Raw genomic sequence first — 23,448 nt, 5'->3', positions numbered from 1 at the left:
GCAGTTTACACCATCCATTAGCTATGTTACTTAGAGGTATTTCCAAGTTTTCTGTTAACTCCACTACTGATGTTATTGCTTTCTTAAGGTTTTTAGTTGAATTCCAAGATCATGCCCTTGTCTTTTCTCTGTCTCCGTGTCAAACCCTTCAGATAATTTACCCTTATTCCATTGGTGTCCTCTCAGACAAAATAGTTAGGGCAATTGCAGAACAGTCATCCATAGAAGACTTCCATGCCCATCTGTTGGCAAATTTTATCCCCGCCTGAGCTAGGTCATCGCTCATTCAAAAGTACTACTACCGAGTACAACGGTTGGATGAAAATTTAGCAGACTTCATCCAAGACATTAAGTTTTACACTAGGTATTTGCCTTTCATTTTCCCGAAGATTAAATTGTTCAGGCCATAGTGGAAGGTATTTCTCCATCATACCGCTCATACTTGTGTTTTGCGTCGCGTCCGCAAACTTTCGCTGAGTTAGAGGCTATGGCTGTCTCAGCCGAAGGAGTTAGATACGCCGATACACTACGTATCGCGAAAGAACCCCCTCCATCCTCTAGTAGTTTTCGGCCTCCACCTCGCCGACCCATCACACCCCGTAAATGTTACGCTTGCGGGTCGCCTGACCATCTTCGCAATAAATGTCCATTGATCAATTCTAGTAGGACAAATAATGGAGCAAATTCATCCCAAGGTTGTTTTAAATGCGGCGCGTTTTCACATATTGCCAAGAACTGCCCTAATGCCAACAGCACTCCCTCCTGCTCAACTTCGGGTGCAACCTCCACCAACAATCATAAGTGACTAGGGGCTTCGGCTGAGTCAGCGAACTCTTCTCCTCGAGGTTCAGCCCCAAGTAATCATGCCGAAATTTCAGGGGAAAATCTGTCTTCAAATTTATCTTTCGAAGGTCCCAAAGAATGTCTTAGGATTGCGGCGGATACTCCCGCACCTGTTCCTTTTCTCAAAATTGAATTAAATAATGAACCGGTAACAGCTTTATTAGATTCAGGCAGTGTGTGTTCTATTATTTCGGCTGAATGGCACTCCAAATTGAAAACTGTTTGTAAACTTCCTGACTATTGCTCATCTTCAATTCAATATGTTTCGGCTAATTCTTCTCCATTAGAAATTTTAGGACTTTTATATGCCAAAATTCGGATTTCTAAATTTACTTGGAAAGTTAAATTGTTTGTGGCAAAGCACTTATCTTGCCCCATTATATTGGGAGCCGACTTCTAGTGCTCGATCTTCAAAGTAAGTCGTGCACATTCAAATTTGCTTCTAATTGTAAAATCCCCTTATTGAAATGTAATTCTGTATCATGTTCATCTATTTCGCCTACCCAGGATGAGATGTTGTTAGATCTTAGACATCTACCTGAGGAGCAGGCTGATAGTATTCGTAAGCTGTGTCAGTCGTTTCCAGAGGTGTTCTCGGATACTCTTGGTGTTACTGACCTTATTGAATACAAGATTGAGGTTACGGATTCGATTCCTGTCCGTTTTCCACCTTATAGGCTATCTCCACCTAAAATGAAGGCGCTGAAAGAAATCATTGATCAGATGCTGAAGGACGGCATTATTCGGCCCTCTAAGTCGGCGTATTCTTAGCCTATTTTTCTAGTCCCGAAACCCCAAGGTGGCTTCAGGCCTGTGATTGATTATAGGGCTCTCAATCGGAAGGTGGTGTTACGATCTGTGCCCCTTCCAGACCTTCACTCTTGTTTTTCATGGTTTCGGAAGGCTAAGTTCTTTACCATCTTGGATCTGAATCAGGCCTATAATCAAATTCCTCTGGCTGAAGAATCTAAACATCTTACAGCGTTTGCCACGGATTGGAATTTGTATGAATACAACCGCGTGCCTTTCGGGCTCCCCACGGGAGCAGCTGTACTCACTAGACTGCTAGACAGGGTCTTCTCCGACATCAAGTTTGAGTACTTGTACCACTATGTTGATGATGTCGTCGTATTTTCGGAGACCTTCGAAGAACACCTAGATCATCTGCGAGAAGTCCTCAATCGCCTCCGTAAGGCTGGGTTAACTGTGAAGTTGTCCAAGGTTGCCTTCGCTAAGCCCTCCATGTCATTCCTAGGGCATATTGTGTCGCCTGATGGTGTTGCAGTCGATCACTCTAGAACACAGGCCATCCGTGACTTCAAGCCTCCCAAGGACATCAAAAGTATTGCTAGGTTCATTGGTATGGTGAATTTCTTCAGGAAATTTATTACAAATTTCGCCAATAGAGCGGCGCCCTTGAACTTACTTCGTAGGAAAGGCGTCAAATTTGAGTGGGGACCTTCTCAACAAGCCGCTTTTGAAGATCTCAAATTAGCTCTGTGTAATGCCCCTGTTCTGGCTGTGCCCGATTTCTCCAAGAAATTCATCGTCCAAACCGACGCGTCGTCGTCGGCGGTAGCTGCAGTCCTTCTTCAAGAGACTGAACTAGAAAGGCGACCCATCGCCTATGCATCTAGGACTCTATCGGCTCAAGAAGCTAAATATTCCATCTATGAGCTCGAAGGTTTGGCAGTCTTATTTGCTTTAGAAAAGTTCCGTCTCTATCTGGAACATGTCAAATTTGACTTGGAGACCGATAACCAAGCCTTAAGTTGGGTCTTATGTAGGCCGCGTCGTACTGGTCGTATAGCCTGGTGGGCCATCCGAATTTCGGCCTTCCAATTTGATGTTAGGCATATCAGAGGTACTGAAAACGTGGTTGCTGACGGACTAAGCCGTATGTTTTCTAATGATGTAGAGACTCCTTATCTGGATGATAGTTCTTCACCTCCCGTGTTCATCCTATCTGAGGTTAATGCCATCTTAACAGATGCTCCAATGCTCTTTAGGGATATTGAGAAATATCAACGTGAATATCCGACCCTGGCTCCGATCATGGAAACCCTTTCTTCTGGGGAACATGTCGTCCCTTATGCATTGAGGAATGGTGTTTTATGTTGCCCGTCGAGGCATGATCAAAAAATGGAAGTCTTAGTTCCAGCTGTTCTTGTACCAATGATCTTCAAGTACTATCATGAGACCCCATTAGGGGGGCATTTAGGCATCTTTAAAACCCGTGAAAAGATTCGTGAAATGTTCATCTGGAAGAGTATGGACGGAGAACTCCGTGAATTGGTAAAATCTTATAAATCATGCTGGCTTAGTAAACCTACCATGTCAACTAATCAAGGGCTTTTGTCTTCTCATCAAACGTCTCTACATCGATTACGTAGGACCCTTCCCCCAGTCAAAGGGGAATGCCAACAAGTTCATCCTTGTAAGTGTAGATGGTTTTACTAGATTTTCTTGGTTATTCCCGACTAAGCTGGCTACCGCTCAGTCCACCATTACTTGTTTAAATTCCATTTTTGCTTCTTTTGGTCCATGTCAATATATTGTGTCTGATAATGCTAAAGCTTTCACATCCAATCTCTTTCGTAAATTTTGTTTTGACCTGTCCATATCGCATGTAACAACATCTGCTTACTATCCTCAACCATCTGTAGCGGAACGGGTCAGCCGTAATCTAAGATCGGCCCTTGTTGCCTATCATCACGACGATCATTCTAGGTGGGACACATCCCTGCATTGGTTAGCTTTTGCTTTGAATTCGGCGGTTCATGAATCTCATAAGTTTACTCCAGCTTCCTTGATGTTCAAGTTTGTACCCAACACGCCGCTCTCTAACCTTTGGTCTCTTAGTGATATTCTACCTGAGACAATAGATCCAGATAATATTATAGATCTTTGGAAGAAGGCTAAAGCCAATCTTAAAGTGTCTCATGAAAAGGTTAGGGAAAGATATGATCGTGGACGGAGACCCACCAATTTGAAGGTAGGTGACCAGGTGATGGTCAAGAATTTTGTTCCCGCGGGCAAGCTTGCCCCCAGATTTCATGGGCCGTGTATTATTCTTGATTTCCTTACACCCGTTACCTTATTATTAAGCAATCCAGCCACCGAGAGGATATTTAGGGTTCACCTGTCGCAGGTGAAACCTGTGTAATTTCCGCACTAACTTAGCTCGTTTTTATTTTTTGTTACATTTTGAAAGAAATCTGAAGGTTATATTTTTGGTTTCATTTTGAGGCCTTCTGCCCTTGGAATTATGTTCTTTGTTTCCTAATGTTCATTGTACAACCTCCCCCGACCAGTTAAACTGCTATCCTGTCCTTGCCATGGCCATTACCACGCTGCCGTCTCCTGCTCAACCACTCCAGTGGCTAATTAAAATGAAATAAATATTTCCACGCCGCTGGCCCCTTAGCTCCACCACAAGTACTGTACCCGAAAATCATTATGGTCCAACAAATTCTGCCGCCGAGATCTTAATGTTTCAGTGCCCCCGCAGCCGCGCGGCGCCGTGCCGCTACTGGAGTAGAGCACGGGCCCGATCTACTTCAGTGAGGTCAACCAGTGTACGGCGAGCCGGAGCCCTCCTCCCGGCCAAGGCTGATGTGCGGCGCACCTCCTGCAACTTGCCCGTGGTCTGTAAACATTCGCCGCGTGTGCGGCGTGCTTCAGCACCACTACCCCTCTCTAGTGAAAGAGAGCGGTATCTCAGGGTACTTGAGGGGTCCGAGCGGCCTCCTCTGGACACAAGCGGCGGCGGCTGGTCTGGCCGTCAAAATTAATCAACATTTAATGTACTTAATCAGCTTCATGGGCATTTCCTATCAACAATTACTACATTTTTGGATTCAACTGCAATATTTGGTGGACGTAGAAAATTTTTTTTTCCTTTCAAGAATTAAAAGTTTTTCCTTCTGAATTCTACTACGACAAGCATAAAGACATTACATCAAAAGTGACTACAAAGAATTTTGAAACTGGATCCAACCAATTTAAGAAAACTTGTTTGTAAATCCTTCTGCAATTAATTTCTGTATCAACATCATAACTTGACCCGTGTTTTAAAACAAAATTTGGTGTTCTTCTGTGTTACCCCTTGGAGGGACTTTTTTTGGGGGGGGGGGAGGACTGTAACGGGCAGTACACCTCCGCGCCGCTAATTCAAACATTGCGCCAGTTGAAACTCCTTTACTGGAAGAAGCCTGAATTTTAACAACCATGTTATTTCTAAAGTTTCTCAGAAGATGTCGCTATTGTAAATTTTGAAGAGTTCTGAACTGTGTCTTTTTCGATTTATATTTGTTTTCTCTGTAGTGAGAAGTGTGAACATTCTCTTCTAGATGGAACTACTAAAGAACTGCAATTGTGCACCCTAGTGCGAAGTGAAGGAACTATTTTTTGAGAAATTTTGTGTTCATAAGTTTGTTCTTTGTTAAATTTCTTTCAGTCATTTTTTGGGTTGGCAGTATAATCCTTCTCTTTCCGCTTGTTTTGAATTTAGCCAATCCCGAATTTCTCTAATTAATTTTTGACCAATAACGTATGTCTTCTCCGATATGGATATGTTGCTTGATCCTAGCCAATAAAATTGAGGGGGGTGTGGGTTCTCATTCTTGAAAGGTCTCGAATGTTCCGCGAGGGTATATAAACTGCTGATTTTCTTGTCTCCTATCCACTTCAGTAACATCTTTCCTAGTGTGATTATGTAGCAGGGGGCGGGAAGCGCCTTTTCCTTCGGGCAGCAGTTCTTCCATAAGGAAATGGCCTTTTAATAACTTCATTTCTTGTTAGCTCAGCAGTTTAACCCTCGGGGCAGGTTCGAAACTTTTATCATGTAACTTTCCTTTAAAATGTAAAAGACACTTGGTATAAATTCTATCTCTTTAACTACAAATTGGGATAGAGAGTGCCTAACCCTCTCGAGCTCCCACTCATAGTGTTTTGAGGTGACTACGTTTTCATAACAGTTTCCCTTCTTTTGTAATGTAATAAATTTTCCTATCGTGTCACCTCCGTAGTATGGGATTAACCCTTGCATAAGCGGCCTAAGAGCCAAATAGGTTTTAAAAAGGTGTGTTAGGATTGCAAGTTACGCCTCCACTCAAGTTGGTATTTTGGGGCCATGTAATTGTCCTGTTTCTTTTCTGTATAGGCCTCAGTAGGTTGGGTATTTTTACCCCTGTTCTTATGTGCTTGGAGGGAAGCTTAAAGGTGGAGTTTGGTGTGGCCTTTGAATAGGCTTGAACTTTAAGAGCGGGTAGCTCTTTCTTAAATTTGGTTTCTGTGTGCCTCGAGCAGGCTTAACTGGGTAATTGGGAGCAAATGCTCCTTGTCATGATTGGGGTTTTCTGCCCCTTTGTTGAACCTTGTGTATAAGTAAAGTTGGGCTCATTGCTCAGGGAGTGTGAATCTGGGGCTCGAAGGCCAAAACCCATTAATAAACTGTAATTGTACATTCTTAACGTGTTGATATACAACTGAGTTCCTGTTATACTTGTTATTTCTTGATCTTGAAAAGAAAATATAACCTTTGTTACATTTTTAATTAACTTTAATTTCGTAAGTTGAGACCTATTCATCCCAGCACCTTCTTTCACTTCTAACTACCACGGATAACTCCGTAACAATTATTATTATTATTATTATTATTATTATTATTATTATTATTATTATTATTATTATTATTATTATTTCTTTCTTTCTTAATCTGTTTATTGTCGAGGGGTGGCTTTTCCCTCGGACTTAGTGAGGGATCCCACCTCTACCGCCTCAAGGGCAGTGTCCTGGAGCTTCAGACATCGGATCGGGGGATACAACTGGGGAGAATGATCAGTACCTCGCCCAGGCGGCCTCACCTGCTATACTGAACAGGGGCCTTGGTGGGGGATGGGAAGATTGGAAGGGATAGACAAGGAAGAGGGAAGGAAGCGGCCGTGGCCTTAAGTTAGGTACCATCCCGGCATTTGCCTGGAGGAGAAGTGGGAAACCACGGAAAACCACTTCCAGGATGGATGAGGTGGGAATCGAACCCACCTCTACTCAGTTGACCTCCCGAGGCTGAGTGGACCCCGTTCCAGCCCTCCTACCACTTTTGAAATTTCGTGGCAGAGCCGGGAACCGAACCCGGGCCTCCGGGGGTGGCAGCTAATCACACTAACCACTACACCACAGGGGCGGAGATTATTATTATTATTATTATTATTATTATTATTATTATTATTATTATTATTATTTATGAGCTGAAATCCGTCAAGACATCACGGTCAATGGAGTAAATATTTATTGAACGATTTCCTTGTATACGACGGTCCTTGTACTTTGTTTTTACAATTTTCTTTACATCACACAGACACAGATATGTCTTACGGCAACGATTGAATAGGACTTCGGGTAATTATTGGGGGGGGGGGGGCATGATTAACATGAACAAATGCATGTGAAATGGGGAAAAACTATTTCTGCAAACAGTCGTATATAATAACAATATTCACAAACAAACAGTGAAAACAGAACAATAATAGAGCTTGTTTCTCAAATAAATTTTTGAATGAGTCTTATGTACATAGTTTTCAATAATATTCACAGGTAAACAGAAAAATAAAACGTGATTAATAAATAAATATTTCGAAGGAATGTTTCCATACAAAGCTATCAAAAATAATCACAAGTATAAAATTAGAACTTGCTTCATAAATACATTTTCTTAATAAATATCCTATTACTGTATATTATGCATTTTCTGATACGAAACGTGAAAAGCTCTACCACCAGATGTACCTCCTGAACAGTCTCAATGGGGAAATGTAGTTCTCTGAAAGAATTCCCGCTCATTTCTTGATATAAAACCATCTACCAAATTCTCCAGATTTAACGCCTTAGTAGCCTCCGAAAACAACAATTTAGAGCAATTTGGAATGTAATGTGCACTGTTCAGCTACTGGGGAGCAAAACTGTGACTATTCATGTCCACGAAGTAAAGCTGGTGGCTTTACGTCGCACCGACACAGAAAGGTCTTATGGCGACGATAGGATAGGAAAGGCCTAGGAGTTGGAAGAAAGCGGCCGTAGCCTTAATTAAGGTACACCCCCAGCATTTTCCTGATGTGAAAATGGGAAACCACGGAAAACCATCTTCAGGGCTGCCGACAGTGGGATTCGAACCCACTGTCTCCCGGATGGAAGCTCACAGCCTCCCGCCCCTAACCGCACGGCCAACTCGCCCGGTCTCTCGCAGTTTAGGCGGCCTAGAAGTACTGGCGACCGCATTGACCAATGAGAATGCTACATATTCTTTAAAAACGTACGGCAAGAAATGTTTATGCTTTTAAAGACACACTGCAAATCTTCAGGCCAAGAGCTTTCGTCAGAATGCTTTACGATGTCAATCAGCCCAGCCATTCTCTCAAAATCGATGTAACAAAATTCAGTCTAGTGCTGTAAATATGTAGATGATTATTATTATTATTATTATTATTATTATTATTATTATTATTATTATTATTATTATTATTAATGCACAATACATTTTTTTCCGGAGGACATACTGGTACATAACGACACACGGATAGCGTTATCAACAGCTGTACGCTGCCGTAATCATAGTTAAGCCTGCTATAAATTAGAATATGTAAATTAATAAGTGCTTTCTGAAAACGATGGAGGAAGATACTAAAGAGGAATCTGTCCAATTTCGAGGTCAGGGAAGCGCAATGTTGCTGATAGTGTTCAAAACACCACAGATCGTTTAGTTCGTATGCTCATTATCAGCTAGTAATGTAAAACACTGTTCATGGTAAATGTTTACATGTGAATACCCTAGTGTTTACAGTGCACTATGTCTTCTGGTATGGGCTAGAGCAATTTTGTTACTTTCATTGATCTGTCTCTGTCTTATCCTTGGCGTTGACAATATGAAAGTGACTGAGGTATGAGTGATGCTAGTAATGCCATTCCTTCTGCAGCCAGTCCCTACTATGAATGGTGTGAAAATGTTGCTTATAGGATCGGTTGGTGCATGCATTTCAGTGGGCTTGGCAGACTGATATGTAATAGCAACGTCTGGCTCGGTGAGGAAAGCAACGGGAAACTACCTCACTCCTCATTTCCCTAGTACGCCTCTTCAGTGATTCCTAGGCCATCTGTGACAGCTGATGGCAGAGCTGTTGAGGATCCAACCAGCCTTAGGGCTGAAGACTGAACACACACACACAGTGCGAAAAGTAGCTGTCTGAACAGGAAGATGGTCTATAGGGGATAGGAGTTTATTTAACAAAGTAGTCATCGTCTGAGTTCACAAAATGAAAAAATAGTATTATTTTTACATGTTTTGTTTGTGTATGTTAGACACCTTCTTCTTATTCTACCGCTTTTCCCACACCTGTGGGGTCACGGGTGCGAACTGCGTCGCACATGTGGACTTAGCCCTGTTTTAATGCCGGATGCCTTCCTAATGCCAGTCCTATGCGGAGGGAGGTAATCACTATTGCCTGTTTCTGTGGTGGGTGGTAGTGTGGTGTGTTGCCTGAATAGGAAGAGAAAAGTGTTCGGACAAACACAAATAAATAATCAGTCCCCGGGCCAGAAGAATTAATCAGACGATATTAATATCCTTGACTTAATACACCTCATTTACATGCAACACCACACTACTGACCTCCACAAAAACGCACAATAGTGAATACATCCTCCTACATGGGGTTTGCGTCGGGAATGGCACCCGGTAGTAAAACTGTCAAGTGTCGATCGCAATAAATTGGAGAAAAGCCAAGAAGAAGAAGAAATATTTACATGCCGTTAAATCTACCGACTAGAAACTGATGCATTCGAACACCTTCAAATATCAGTAGCCTGAGCCGTCAGGTTTGGTTCAGAGAACCAGCGCTGAGCCACTCTTACTGTTTGAATGTTAATACTGAAACATGTAATCGAAGATAGAGAAGGTGAAAGGTAGAAAGTTTGTTTAGTCGGTGAGATACGTGATGGAATCCGTGGTTCCGGATCGAACGGAAAGGAACATGGAGTGATTACGTTAGCAATTGCATTACGTCTTGTATAGTACGAACGCTGCATAAGCTCGTGTACGTAACAGAGGTCGGTGAACTATGTAGTTCCCACAGGAAGGAAACTGAAGAATTTTGTGTTCTGCAAAGTGAGTCGTAAAATAATGACATTGGCTTGCCCTTTATTCGTACTGGAAATGCAAAGGTCCAATTTATTGTAGATATTCTAGTGTACGACTATAATTGTGTTATCCTAACGTATTACGCTCCTCCACAGGAGACTGTCAATGCGCAGTATTAACTGTTCATTTTTGGAACACAACCTGCGACCCCCTTTGGGAAAGAAGCGGCGACACTTCATACGGCAACGGTCGGCCGCATACAGCGCAAGCTGTGACTGATTTGTTCGGCCGATGGGGCTGAGAAATGCTGTACTATCCACTATAACGCCCGGACTTAAGCCGTTGTGACTCCGACTTGATTCCTAAGATGAAGGAACCACTTCGTCGCAATCGCTTCAGAACGGTTCCAGAGATTCGTCAGGCAGTAGATCGTTCCATTCGAAGTATCAACACAACAGGCGCTGCTAAAAGTATTCTACGACTTCCACGGGTTATACACAGTGCTGGTGACGACTTTGAAGGACAGTAAAACTTGCTAAGATGTATCTCTTTTGTATCAGTTGTAATTAAATAATTGCCACTTAAACTTCCAACCCTCGTAAAAACGTCTATGAATGCATCGTCTGGATGCAAAGGGGCATTACTGAAGTGTGCTTTATTTTAATTGAATTAATTATTTAAACGTACTCGTTTGGTCGCACATTAATTTATCCGAATTTAAGTGAAGTTGTGCTTCTGTTTTATTTCTCCTCAAGTCGAGTTTTGAAGGCAGCATTTTCCAATAATAATAATAATAATAATAATAATAATAATAATAATAATAATAATAATAATAATAATAATAATAATAATAATAATCATAATAATAATAGAACATAAATAAAAGAGACAGAAACATGAGGAAATTACTGTACGTGGTCCATAGATGGCCTAAATCGATGGTAAAGAAAAACAAAGCAAGATTTTAGACAACTTTAATTCTGTCCCTTTTTAAATACTGAGCGTCTATATACCATCATTATTAATACATTATACAATGTCCAACTAAAAAATATCTTAAAAGAGAAAGAACTTCTCTATTAGCTAATCAAATGTCTTACTAGATAAAAGATTTCAGTAATTACCTTATTCCTCATTGCAGTAGATGATGGTGAACATATTATAGCTTCTCGAATGCAAAATAATACAGATTTTCTTCCAGCACATACTGTACAGTACTTGTTCATTAAAACGTACCGAATGTGTTATTGACACTTCTGATGTTTGAATGAAAATGAAAACGAAAACCTACAACCTGTTTTCCAGTCATTGACCGGGTCAGGTATGTAATGAATGAATCATATATAGGCTATTAGTATGATGGGGTCGCCACTCCTAAAGTGATTTATTAATGACTGATAGATGCTATGAAATGAGAATGGAGAGTGTTGCTGGAATGAAAGATGGCAGGGAAAACCGGAATACCCGGAAAAAACCTGTCCCGCCTCCACTTTGTCCAGCACAAATCTCACATGGAGTGACCGGGATTTGAACCACGGTATCCAGTGATGAGAGGCCGACGCGCCGCCATCTGAGCCACGGAGGCTTATTCTGATGTTTGAATATTCACGTTTATTCAAAACTCCGATGATATCATATGCCCATTACTCAAAGTAAATGCATGAACATGACTACATAACTCCGAAATTAGAAAAATGATTTAAGCATAAGAAGTTGCTAAAATATATTGCTTGAAAAATTACAAAATAGTGACGTAAGATTGAAAAAAGACCGAGTAATAAAATTTAGCAAATAATCCTGCTTGGCTAAAAATATTCTATTTCTTTCTACAAAAAGTACATCATGTAAATTATGGAAATTTTGTTTCACGAATCAATTTATTACATATTTACAAGTTTTTTTAAATATTCACAAGTACACACAGTCTCATTTTGAAAGACGATAGTGGGTCTCAATGTGATATTTTTTGAAGCAACCCTGCCAGTGAGATTTTCGCAAAGCCAGCGGACTTCCGATCTAATTTTTTTGGCCTTGCACACTTTACAGGTCCTGAAAGGGTGTTGTTTCCTCTCTGTGGAATGGGAGTGTGAAAATATCCCCATGATTTTTAATGTAGTCTAAGAGGACAGTCCCTCTCACTAGCTGCCATGTTTGTTCATGACGTAATGAATTTCGGTATTCATTTGTTTTTATAAATCATTCCTTGGATTCTGCATTGATGCATTATCAAATAACGTGCTCTGTGAACCATTGGAAATACACTGTAGGTACATCAAGAGCCACATCTTGTCTGTCACGCAAAATATGAATATTTAAATATTCAGATGGAACCATTTCCCTACGGTATGTGCGCTTTCGGCCCAAAATTACAGCGTACGGAACTGTTCCGTAAGTTGGTGAAAATGGATTAAAAACACACATTTCTGTAATTTGAGGGTCATGATCAGGGTTTATACGTATTTGAGTTAGCATTGTCTGTGATGCATCGAATAAAAATGGTATATCATCAAAATCCGGTCCGACTCGTTGGCTGAATGGTCAGAGTACTGGCCTTCGGTTCAGAAGGTCCCGGGTTCGATTCCCGTGCGGGTTGGGAATTTTAACCTTCATTGGTTAATTCCAGTGACTTGGGGCTGGGTATTTATGCTGTCCCCAGCATCCCTGCAACTCACGCACCACACATAACACTATCCTCCACCACAATAACACGCAGTTACTTACACAACAGATGCCGCCCACCGTCATCGGAAGTTCTGCCTTACAAGGGCTGCACCCGGCCAGAAATAGCTCCACGAAATATTATTATTATTATTATTATTATTATTATTATTATTATTATTATTATTATTATTATTATTATTATTATTATTATTATATCAAAATCCGAATCATGGGAATACTAATGTTTCAGGTTTTCGTTACCTTTATGTAGACACCTGTTCCTCTTAGGTATACAGACATTTCCTCCATTAGATCCACGTAACGTAGAAGGTTTGAACTATTTAATATTTTGGTGTTCAGATACCAGCAGCGACCGATTTTCCTGTACAAATGGCGGCAGAAACTCTTCATACCTTCCCCACTGTCGGCAGCCCAGAACATGGTTTTCCGTGGTTTGCCATTTTCACACCAGACAAATACTGGGGATGTACCTTAAGGCCACGGTTGCTTCCTTCCGACTCCTAGCCCTTTCCTATTCCATCGTCACCATAAGATCTATTTGCGTCGGTGTGACGTAAAGTAAATTGGTTCTACATACCTTTTCTAGTAAATATAATTAACGTATTAATCTCCGTGGCTCAGACGACAGCACTCCAGCCTCTCACCACTGGGTTCCGTGGTTCAAATTTCGGTCACTCCATGTGAGATTTGTGGTGGACAAAGCGAAGGCGGGAGGAGTTTTTTCTGGATACTCCGGTTTTCCAGCAACACTCTCCATTATCATTTCATTTCACCTGCCAGTCATTAATCATTACCCCTGTGGAGTGCGACAGGCTTCGGCGGACGCTATAATTCCTATCGTCGCAGATATATGGGGGCTTCATTCATTCCATTATTTTTTTTAAATTTTGCTTTACGTCTCACCGACACAAGAGTTTTTATGGCGACGATGGGATAGAAAAGGCCTAGGAGTGGGAAGGTAGCGGCCGTGGCCTTAATTAAGGTACAGCCCCAGCATTTGCCTGGTGTGCAAATGGGAAATCACGGAAAACCGTCTTCAGGGCTGCCGACAGTGGGGTTCGAACCCACTATCCCCTGGATGCAAGCTCGCAGCTACGCGCCCCTAACCGCACGACCAGCTCGCCCGGTCATTCTATTCCCGACCAGGTCGAATGAGTGGAGACAGGCTGTGGATTTTTCATCATTAACATATTGCAAGAAAAAATAGGCAAATACATTCCACCGTTATTCAGAACCTGCGCGAAACAAATATTAAGATGTTCTCACTGGTTATTATAGTCTTTCCTTTCCTACAAGTCCTTTCTTACACTAGACAGTGATTTTAACAGCAGTAGACTGCAGTTTCTTAAGCGTGTTCCCAATGCTACCATTTTCATTATTTTTTAATGTATTATTGTGCGATGTTTGTATATAATGAGTGTAAATCATGTTTTCATCTAGTGTTTATAACTTAATGTACCACGATAATGTGATGGCGAAATGTGCCGTTGTACGAAGGCCAAGTAATGAAATTAAAAATTACGGAAATGTCACCACGTGTGATCATCTGCCATTCATTTGAATACTTAGTCTGCTTCTATGGGTCTTCCTCGTTTAACCCAGATTTTCCTTACATCTTTCCAGAAGAGTAACGTTAAAAGGGACAAGTTAATTCATTACCTTGGGACATATTTTCTGATAGTTTGCAAAATTTAATGTTTAAATATTTAAAAAGTATGTATGTTTCAACGTACAGTAAGTCTGTAGTCTGCCATGTCTTTTGCATGAGAAATATACCTGTGGATTTGTATTATATAAATAATTCATGATTATCTGGATTAAACACGTTGCTGGATGTTATTGTAAGACTTTATCGTGTTGATGTAGAGATTTCAGTTACTGATTTTGTATGTGCTGTCTAGTATGAGCGTGGGAGGAGAGAGAATCGCTGGCGGTGTCGCAAACGTGTATTGCATTAAGAATAGTCCGGAAGTTTGTGTGTGATGCGCATGAAAATATGTCCACTCTTCCTTGTGGTCATATTGGTTGTGTCCATTGTGAAAGAGTTCTATCATCACTATCATTGTCCTCCTCCGTGGCTAACTGGTTAGTATTTTGACCTTCTTCCAAGGGTTTCGATTTCCGGGCGGGTTGGGTCGGGGATTTTACCCTTCATAGGTTAATTCCTCTGGTTCGGGGGCTGAGTGTGTATTCCGTTTTCATCATAAGAATTCATCCTATGTAAGGTCTCATTATCATAGACACGCAGGTCGTCCATGGGTATCAACTCGAAAGATCTGCACCAGGCACCTTCGAAACCCATACATTATTATTATTGTTATTATTATGATTATCAATCGACACATGAAATAATAATATGGCATTAGTTTCCTAGCCTTCTTTTCCCATGCTGTGTGGGTGGTAGTAATGTAAGTGCTGCAGGTGTAGAGATGACTCACTGAAGCACCTTTCAGATGATGGTTAGAAACTTACATATGTTCTGGTTTAAATAAGACAGAATTTAAAAGACTTGTCTCTTATAAACAAGAAGACATCACCTTTTTATCTCTGCTTAGTGATAACAAGGCTATGTAATATAACAAGAAGACGTACATATTTAACAAATAGACACTTTTAATGTATGGTCCCATAAGATGCTTCCGCGTCAAGTCGGGAGAAGTCTGCCAGAATGAACTTAGAATTTTTAAAAAGTACGAAAATTTTAAAATATACGTAGAAACGTTTGAAAATCGGTATTTTATAAAGTAGAATCTTAGCTGTAATAACATTCAGAGAAAAAAGTAGTTACATTTATCGTATATTATTATTTTTCGGGACTTCTGGGACCGATATTTCAGATATCCTTAGAGATAAAAATTTGCATTATTTTCTTTTTTCATACATATATGTTTTTATTGATACTTAAATCATGTGGGTTAATCATATTATCAAGGTATTCGTTAACGTGATTTTTTAAAAATTTCCACAATGAAAGAAAATCTCAATATATCCGCGTTGTCATATTTATGGGGCAATGAATAATATCTGAATAAGAAGTTAATAAAGAATTTTTTATGGTGAGATTGAGTGGGTAGTCACGCAGCGCGTGTTCATCTGAAGTCGCAGACTGTAGTTAGAGTATGGCTGCATAAAATACAGGAGCGAGTTCGGAAACAGAACACACAAATTCACTTTCGTACAATTGCAGGAATAGCCTCGAGGTTTTTTTGAACGTAGTTCGTTTCCTACTTTGAAAGGAAACCGTAGTTACTTTTAAAATATTTTTTAATGTCAGAGAGTCGGTCAAATTTAATAAATATGTTTTCAGAACATGTTAATAAATAATTAAATCCCTAAAACAGTTATTATTGCATTTTATATAATATTATCTTTACAACCGAAAATAGTTACATTTTAATAGTTAATCCTATTTCTGTAAAAGGTTGACTGGCCGACAAATACATTATGTTCATCATTTAATATGATGAGGATTGTAGAACAAAGGCACTTCTAAATTAAAAATATAATTATTTTTGCTGTCCAACTTCACTTGGAATATCCCGTATCTGTTTCAAAATGTCCTAGTCTACCATTTTTACCGCGTGTCTCCGAAAACCGTTAAAGTAGTTATTGGGACGTAAAATCAATAAAATAAAATTATTACCATCTTCAACTGTTCTCCCGCAGATTTAATATCCTTAAAAGGTTACATACTGCGATTAATGATACTCAGTCATACCCAATACATTGAGTCTCTTAAGCAACCAATCGTTATCGTTTATCCCGTAATCTGGTAAACTATGTGGACTTCGTAACTTAAAAGACGATATTTACTTTTCCATAAGTTTGAAGGCTTGTCTTCCAATGGAAAATGTTTTAGCTACTACATTATTTAGCGTGATCTTAACTGGCAGTAGATTTGGTTATGCGTTTGTCACGCATGGGCAAGATTACGTGATCGAATCCGAACGCTTATGTTCAGTTAGCATATTTTAAGTGTTTAAGTAAGAGAATTGTGTGACCGTAGATTTATTAGTTTGTTAATAAAATTCAGTGGCGTGTGGCCTTCGGAAAGACCTGGAGCAGATCTTTAGAGTTGACGCCATATAGGAGCAAAACTACGCTATGCCAGTCATTAATCATTATTCCTGATGAGTGCGACAGGCTTCGGCAGACGGTATAATTCCTATCCTCGCAGCTATACGGGGACTTCATTCATTCCATTCATTTTTTAAAAAAATTTGCTTTACGTCGCACCGACACAGATAGGTTTTATGGCGACCGTGGGATATGAAAGGCCTAGGAGTAGGAAGGAAGCGGCCGTGGCCTTAACTAAGGTACAGCCCCAGCATTTGTCTGGTGTGCATTTGCCAGAAGTTGCTATTACATATCATTCAGCCAAGCCTACTGAAATGCATGCACCAACTGACCTTACGAGCGATATTTTCACACCTGGCCTGTGTGAGCTTGTTAAAAAAGCTTCCATTTCAAGGTAAATTCTGGTGTCCTTATCGTGAAACGTGCGAATAATAAGTTTAATTCAGTGTTAAACAATCCAATTTCATGTTATATACATCATTTTCACAACTAGTGTTTCAGACCGCCTAGTAAAATAACAATTCCGTTCTTCCTGCTTTTTTTCTTTCCAAGTTATGAGGGTCAGCACTAAACATGGATTTGGCTTAGTTTTACGATCGGCTGTCTTTCTTTACGCCAATGCTATGTGGACAGATGTATTCACTATTGCTTGTTTGATAGTATGGTGATGTGTGTGGATAAAGAGAAGCATACTGAAACAAATACAAATACCCAGTCCCCGAGCTACAGGAATCAACCATACGGAGTTAAAATCCTTAGCGAGATCGGTAATCGAACCCGGTGCCCTATTAACTGAAGTCCAGTACAGTGACCATTCAGCCAAGGAGCCGGACAAAATGATCATTTCATACTTACCTGGAAATACCCCAGTTAGATTCTTAGAATGCAACCCGCTTTACCCTTATAGTTCATGTGTTGCCTAAATGGCATAGCATAGTTTTGCTCCGAGCTTCACAGACTTCAAATACTGTAATACACTTTGTACTGCACGAATTATTCAGAGTACCGGAAACCAAAGCTCCAAAATTATCACTTTTAAAGATTCTCAAATGTCCCTGACATCAACAGGGATTGAATCCGCTATCTTGGGAACAGACTATTAACAGCTTACAGACTAAATCATTGTGGTCAGCCCACGAATTTCAAGGATTGTTACTTATCCCTGTCTCCCGAATTGAGAACCATAACCCACTATCAGTATCAACGTACATTATTGTATTATTTGTGACATTCTCTTTCGGTGTTTCAGCTGCGGAATCAGATGGAGAAGTTGGCTAATGGGATTCACATCGGCACAAACTATCGGCTATATGCTGTAGAAAGGGTAAGTAAAGAATTATGACAATACTTTTTCAGACAATATGTCTTAAACCATAGGCTGTTGTTGTTGTAGTGGTTATTGTTACTGTTAATTCTAAGACATGCAGAGTACCTGGAGTTTGCTGTCAACAGCTTCACTCTCTCTCTCTCTCTCTCTCTCTTTCTCTCTCTCTCTCTTTCTCTCTCTCTCTTTCTCTCTCTCTCTCTCGTCCATTTGTCTTTTCTTGGTTCCATATCAGCCTATTTCATAACAGAAGGTATTTTGACCTATTATCAACTAAAAACAACATGACATGTTACCAGTTTTTATAATTCATCTGAATATTTGTAACTGACAATAGTCTTTTTTATTACTATTTTGTCATAGAGCCTGAACTGTTCTTGAATTTGTGTTCGGTGACAGAGTGTTGGGCATGTTTTTAATCTAGTGATAGAAAAAGACTCATACTTTGCCAGCTGTTACTATTGGTTAGAAATCTTATATATATATGGATACTCTGTTATTTGCAGGTGGAGACGTTCAGTGGTGAGCCTGTTCAGCTGGTGAAACTCAGGAATCCCATGGGTCCTGGAGGAGAATATGTTGGAGCCTGGGCACGAGATTCTATGGATTGGGAAGAAGTACCTCCCCAGGAGAAGGAGCGCCTGGCGGTCAGACACATGAGTGAGGGAGAGTTTTGGTGAGCTCCAACAACTTGAGAGATGTACAGGGTGTTTGCGAGATAAGTACAAATAACCTTGTGGAAGGTAGGGATGAATGTTCACAGTTAGCAAATGGCTTGTCTGAGTTAGGGGTGAGGTAGGTGGTAGCTTCATTCACCTCTCAGCTTATACTACCCACTGTACTGTGGTTCAGGCAGTATGCGTGCATAATGTGTAAGAAGCACTTCTAAGTACATCACTGCACTGCAGCTTCAGGTAAGTCGTATGAAAACTTTCTACATACAAGAAACAAATGTTTTCACACTGGAAAATATTGTAATGAATTTTGGCTAATTTTGTACCTGCGCTACAAACATCAAATTTTCAACTTCATTTTTATATTTTTGAAATGTGTTGTATGTATGTTGGGTATTCAGCCCGAAGGCTGGTTTGATCCTCCACAACTCTGCCAAAAGCTGTCATAAATAGCCTAGGCATCACTGAAGAGGTGTACTGGGGAAATGATGAATGATGTAATTTCCCGTTGCTTTCCTCACCGAGCCAGAAGTTTCTATTACATATCAGTCTGCCAAACCCACTGAAATACATTCACCAACTGACACTATGAGCGATATTTTCACACCATTCATAACAGGGACTGGCTGCATAAGAAATGGTATTACTAGCATCGTTCATACCTCAGTCACTTTCATATTGTCAAAGCCAAGGGTGAGACTGAGACAGGTCAATGAGAGTAACAAATTTATTCTAGCCCATACCAGAAGACATAGTGCACTGTAAACACTACATCTCGCCAACAAAGGCGTAATTTTTGAAATACAATATTATTTTGATGGCATATGTATTCAGGGCCTACAAATAACCAGAAAAGAATATTCATACTTATCTCCCAAACATCCTGTATATTGGAAATAAACTTACAACTGGTCAATTATCTGCTTCAAAGCAGCTAATTAACTATGTCAATTTTGCTTGTTCAACTAATATTCTTGATATTCCTGTCAAACTGTAATTGCTATTGTATCCTTCCCTGTTTCTCATGTCTACGTACAAGAAATTTATTGTATTTATAGCAGTGTGAATGTACTTTCATTGTATAGCTAATATTCCTGATATTCCTATCAAAGTGTAATTGCAAACAAAGAAAATTTAACTGCATCTCCCCTGTCCCCCCACTGCCCCCTCTTCTGTTTCCAATGTCAGTTGGTTATACTGTTAAATTATACTTCATAATTACAAATTTAAATTTAACTATCAGAATTTTTTTGATAGTTTTCCAATGCCTCTTTGCATATTATAGGCTGAGTTGGGTGGCTCACATGGAAGGGCACTGGACTTCTGACTGCAAGTTGGCAAGTTCCATCCCAGCTCAGTCCAGTGGTAGGTGAAGGTGCTCAAATACATCAGCATCGAGTTGATAGATTTATTGGCACATAAAGGACAAAGTTGGGTGTCTCCGAACTCTGTAAAAGCAGATAGTGGAACATAAAACCAGTTACATTATAATCGTAAGAATATGTAAAATAAACATGACTGTGATCACAGAACTGTTAAAAATATAACATAGCATGGTGTTGGACCACATCAAATTCCTGTTGCTAAAAGCAGCAATCCTGCCACAGCTGGCACAAGACTCTCCAAACCTGCCATAGTTTTCGCTGGCCAAAATTACCATCCATTCTGGTCCCAAACATTGTCTATGGTTAAGAGGTCTAATGACCTTGCTGGCTAAGGAAGCATGTTGACATCACAAAAGCAGGCCTGAGATATCCATGCTGTATAAGACCAGGCATTATACTGCTGAAAAATAAGGAAGAGAAGTACACATGGTCACAGAATTTCCTTCCCCTCTGGGTGGGGACGGTAAAATAACATCCATGGTATCCCTCAATGGTCATAAGAGGCAGCTAAAAGGGGGATCAGAGGTTCTCAACTTGGGAACTTGGGAACGTGCTCCCCTTGCCGAGTCTGGCATTGCTTCCACTTACTTGTGCCAGGCTCCTCGCTTTAATCTTTTTTCTCCGACCTCCTTTAGTCAACCCTTGTTCTTTTCTGACCTTGACGGTATTCACTTTGTGAGACCTATGGAATCTTTCATTTTCACATCCTTCATGGCCCTTGTCTTTCTTTGGCTGATACCTTCATTTTTCTAAGTGTTGGACCTCTTCCACATTATTCCCTCTGATTAGTGTTAACAGAAGATGGTTGCCCAGTTGTACTTCCTCTTAAAACAATAATCACCACAAAGTTGCAGAATTTTTTGAACTTATAACCGTGCCTTCAGGGTTCCTTCAATCACCACCAATGGGGAGCAGGAATCATAGGAAATGTCGTCCCATACCATGACACCTCTCGTTAGGGGCAGTGCGCCACTCTGCAATAAAATATGGATTACTGTGCTGTCCAGGATGTTGTGGACTCAAATTCAGTGGTTGTCTGTCTCCAGACAGAATCATAATTCATCGCTGAACACTAATCCACAAGCTGCCATGTTGCTCATTCCGGGCAGAAGTTCAAACATGCTTGGCAGTGCTCAGGTCATGATGATAGACATCATAAGAGATGCCATGACTTCAGATCCTGCTGTGCTGGTAGCTGCATGGATATAGTACTGACGGGCACAGGCATATCCCCAGCTGCCGCGACAGCATCACTCGTGGACTGGTTACTGCCTGTCACGTGATGAAACAATCCTTCCTGCTGGTGGTCCATTGGGTTGACCTGAACTTTCTCGACTCACGTGTGTGTGTGTCCTCATGTTCCCTCTGTGTCCAACTCTATGTACAGTGTAGTCAGAAAGGTTCTAGTGGCAATGCGCTGATATGTCCAACCTGCCTCTCTTAGTGCGAAGATGCACCCCCCTCTCTCAGACTCGTCCAGCTGGTCAGAGGCTTGTCAAATATGCCATTGGGGCATGCTAAGTGTTCAATCAGCTGCTACTAAGGCCTATTAAGTGACTTTTAGCATTAAATAACTTGCCATTTACATAATGAAATAACTGATAGTTAAAATTATTGCTAAGCCTTGACCTCTTGGGAGAAAGTGGACTACATCTTTGTATTTGCTGAAAGGTTGTTCCACAAAGACACTTGAAGGTATACATTTGTTGACACTGTAGATGGGATTGGAGATGATATAGCACTTGTTTCTGTAGGCCAAGTATGACAGCTATTATTAGTAAATTTAGGAGAGTGTGAGGCAAATGGACTAAGGTTCTATATACATGTACTTATAGTATGGATAGGAACATCGTTGTGGATTATACTAGTATAAGGTTGCTACTTTCTGTGCTGAATATTGAGAGTCAGTGACAGACAGTGATTCTAGACAAATGCTTCAACAAACCTTTGTAAAGGGTGTCACTGATCATTTTGTTGGCATGTACAAATTGAAGTCAATCCATACTGTGTAGTTTTGCTGCTTCAGTTTTTCCCACAGTATAAAACACATCTTCTTGTTTCTCTAGTACATTTTTTGCAATTTCCAATAATTGTTTCATCTTTCCCTCATCTTTAGATTTCCCAACACATATCCTTTTTCTAGGAGTTACACTGTAAACAGTGACATTCAGAGCCAGTTTTTACTCATCTCCTTCCACTCCATCTCCATCATCTGCTACCTGGAGATATGCACATTTTTAAGGAATAAAGGTCCTTTCTTGTCTGAAGGGATGTCATCACAAATGAAAACCTGATGTAATACTTCTAAATTACATTGATATTTTCCATCCAGACTTTGTGTCTACTTAGCAATATAAATGTACATCAAAATTTGTTTCCACTCCACCAAAGAGACCATGTTTAATTTTTTTGTTGTTGTTCTCAATGGCAACTAACATAGGATCTCTGGGATCCTGAGTCAATTAAGGCTCTAAACAGAGGAGAAGGAACCAATACCTTTTATCTTTACAACCAAAGTTTTAAAAGAACATAAGGAAATTAAGAAATACCATGTTACTCAATGAATTTGTCTTTTATTCATCCTTCTGTATGGATTGCCTGCATTCAACAGTATTATTGGATACCTTTGCTTTTTCTGAGGTAATCAGGGCACTTCAGAACACTGACTCGTACAACAAACAATGCACCGCACTACACTACAGCTTTACATTTATTGACAGTGTCCTTTCTTAAAGCACTTAAAACATCCATCCTTCTTCTTTAGTACCTCCCGTTCTATGGAAAGACCTCATTTTTGTGTTTTAAAAGAATTCAGGGCATCATGTTGACCTCCATAAAATATACAGTACCCTCTCCTCTCCTCTGCAGTAGCAATTTGTTCAGATAGTTTGAGTTGGTCTCTACTTCTGTTATTATTTACTTCCTAAACCTGCAATTCAGCCCCATGGTGTAGGGGTAGCATGCCTGCCTCTCCCCTGGAGGGCCTGGGTTTGATTCCTGGCCAGGTCAGGGATTTTTCTCTCGACGTTAAGTGCCGTGGGGTTAAACCTGCAATTGCTAAACTGATCAATTCCTCTGCTTCTAGTTCCCCTTCCAGAGATAGCATGAGATGTCTAACCTATCTTTTGAATTGTGTGTGTGTGTGTGGGGGGGGGGGTGGTTGGAACTTCTTTGCCATGCCCTGAGAAACTCCCCAGGCAAACATGACTCTACCAAAGGGTATAACAAAGATGCACACTTATCTGTTTTAACACCTACGGTTTCATGTGACACTATGTGAGATTCCAAATTATCATAAAGGCTACGCATTGAACTATCATTACCAGGAGT

The 23,448-nt window shown here is 40.4% G+C and overlaps 1 protein-coding gene across 2 annotated transcripts in view; it reads left to right on the top strand.

Annotated features, from left to right (window-relative positions):
• CalpC (calpain-C) overlaps positions 1-23,448 on the top strand; it is a 459,003-nt gene that overhangs the window by 374,565 nt on the left and 60,990 nt on the right. For both annotated transcript variants that reach the window (XM_067135487.2, XM_067135486.2), the window contains exons 6-7: positions 17,985-18,059; positions 18,566-18,735. In XM_067135487.2, the coding sequence (XP_066991588.1) occupies positions 17,985-18,059; positions 18,566-18,735 (245 nt within the window). The remainder of the gene's footprint in view (positions 1-17,984; positions 18,060-18,565; positions 18,736-23,448) is intronic.

The sequence above is a fragment of the Anabrus simplex genome, chromosome 1 (assembly GCF_040414725.1).
Source record: "Anabrus simplex isolate iqAnaSimp1 chromosome 1, ASM4041472v1, whole genome shotgun sequence".
Taxonomy (NCBI): Eukaryota; Metazoa; Arthropoda; class Insecta; order Orthoptera; family Tettigoniidae; genus Anabrus; species Anabrus simplex.
This window is presented reverse-complemented; position numbering and strand designations above follow the sequence as displayed.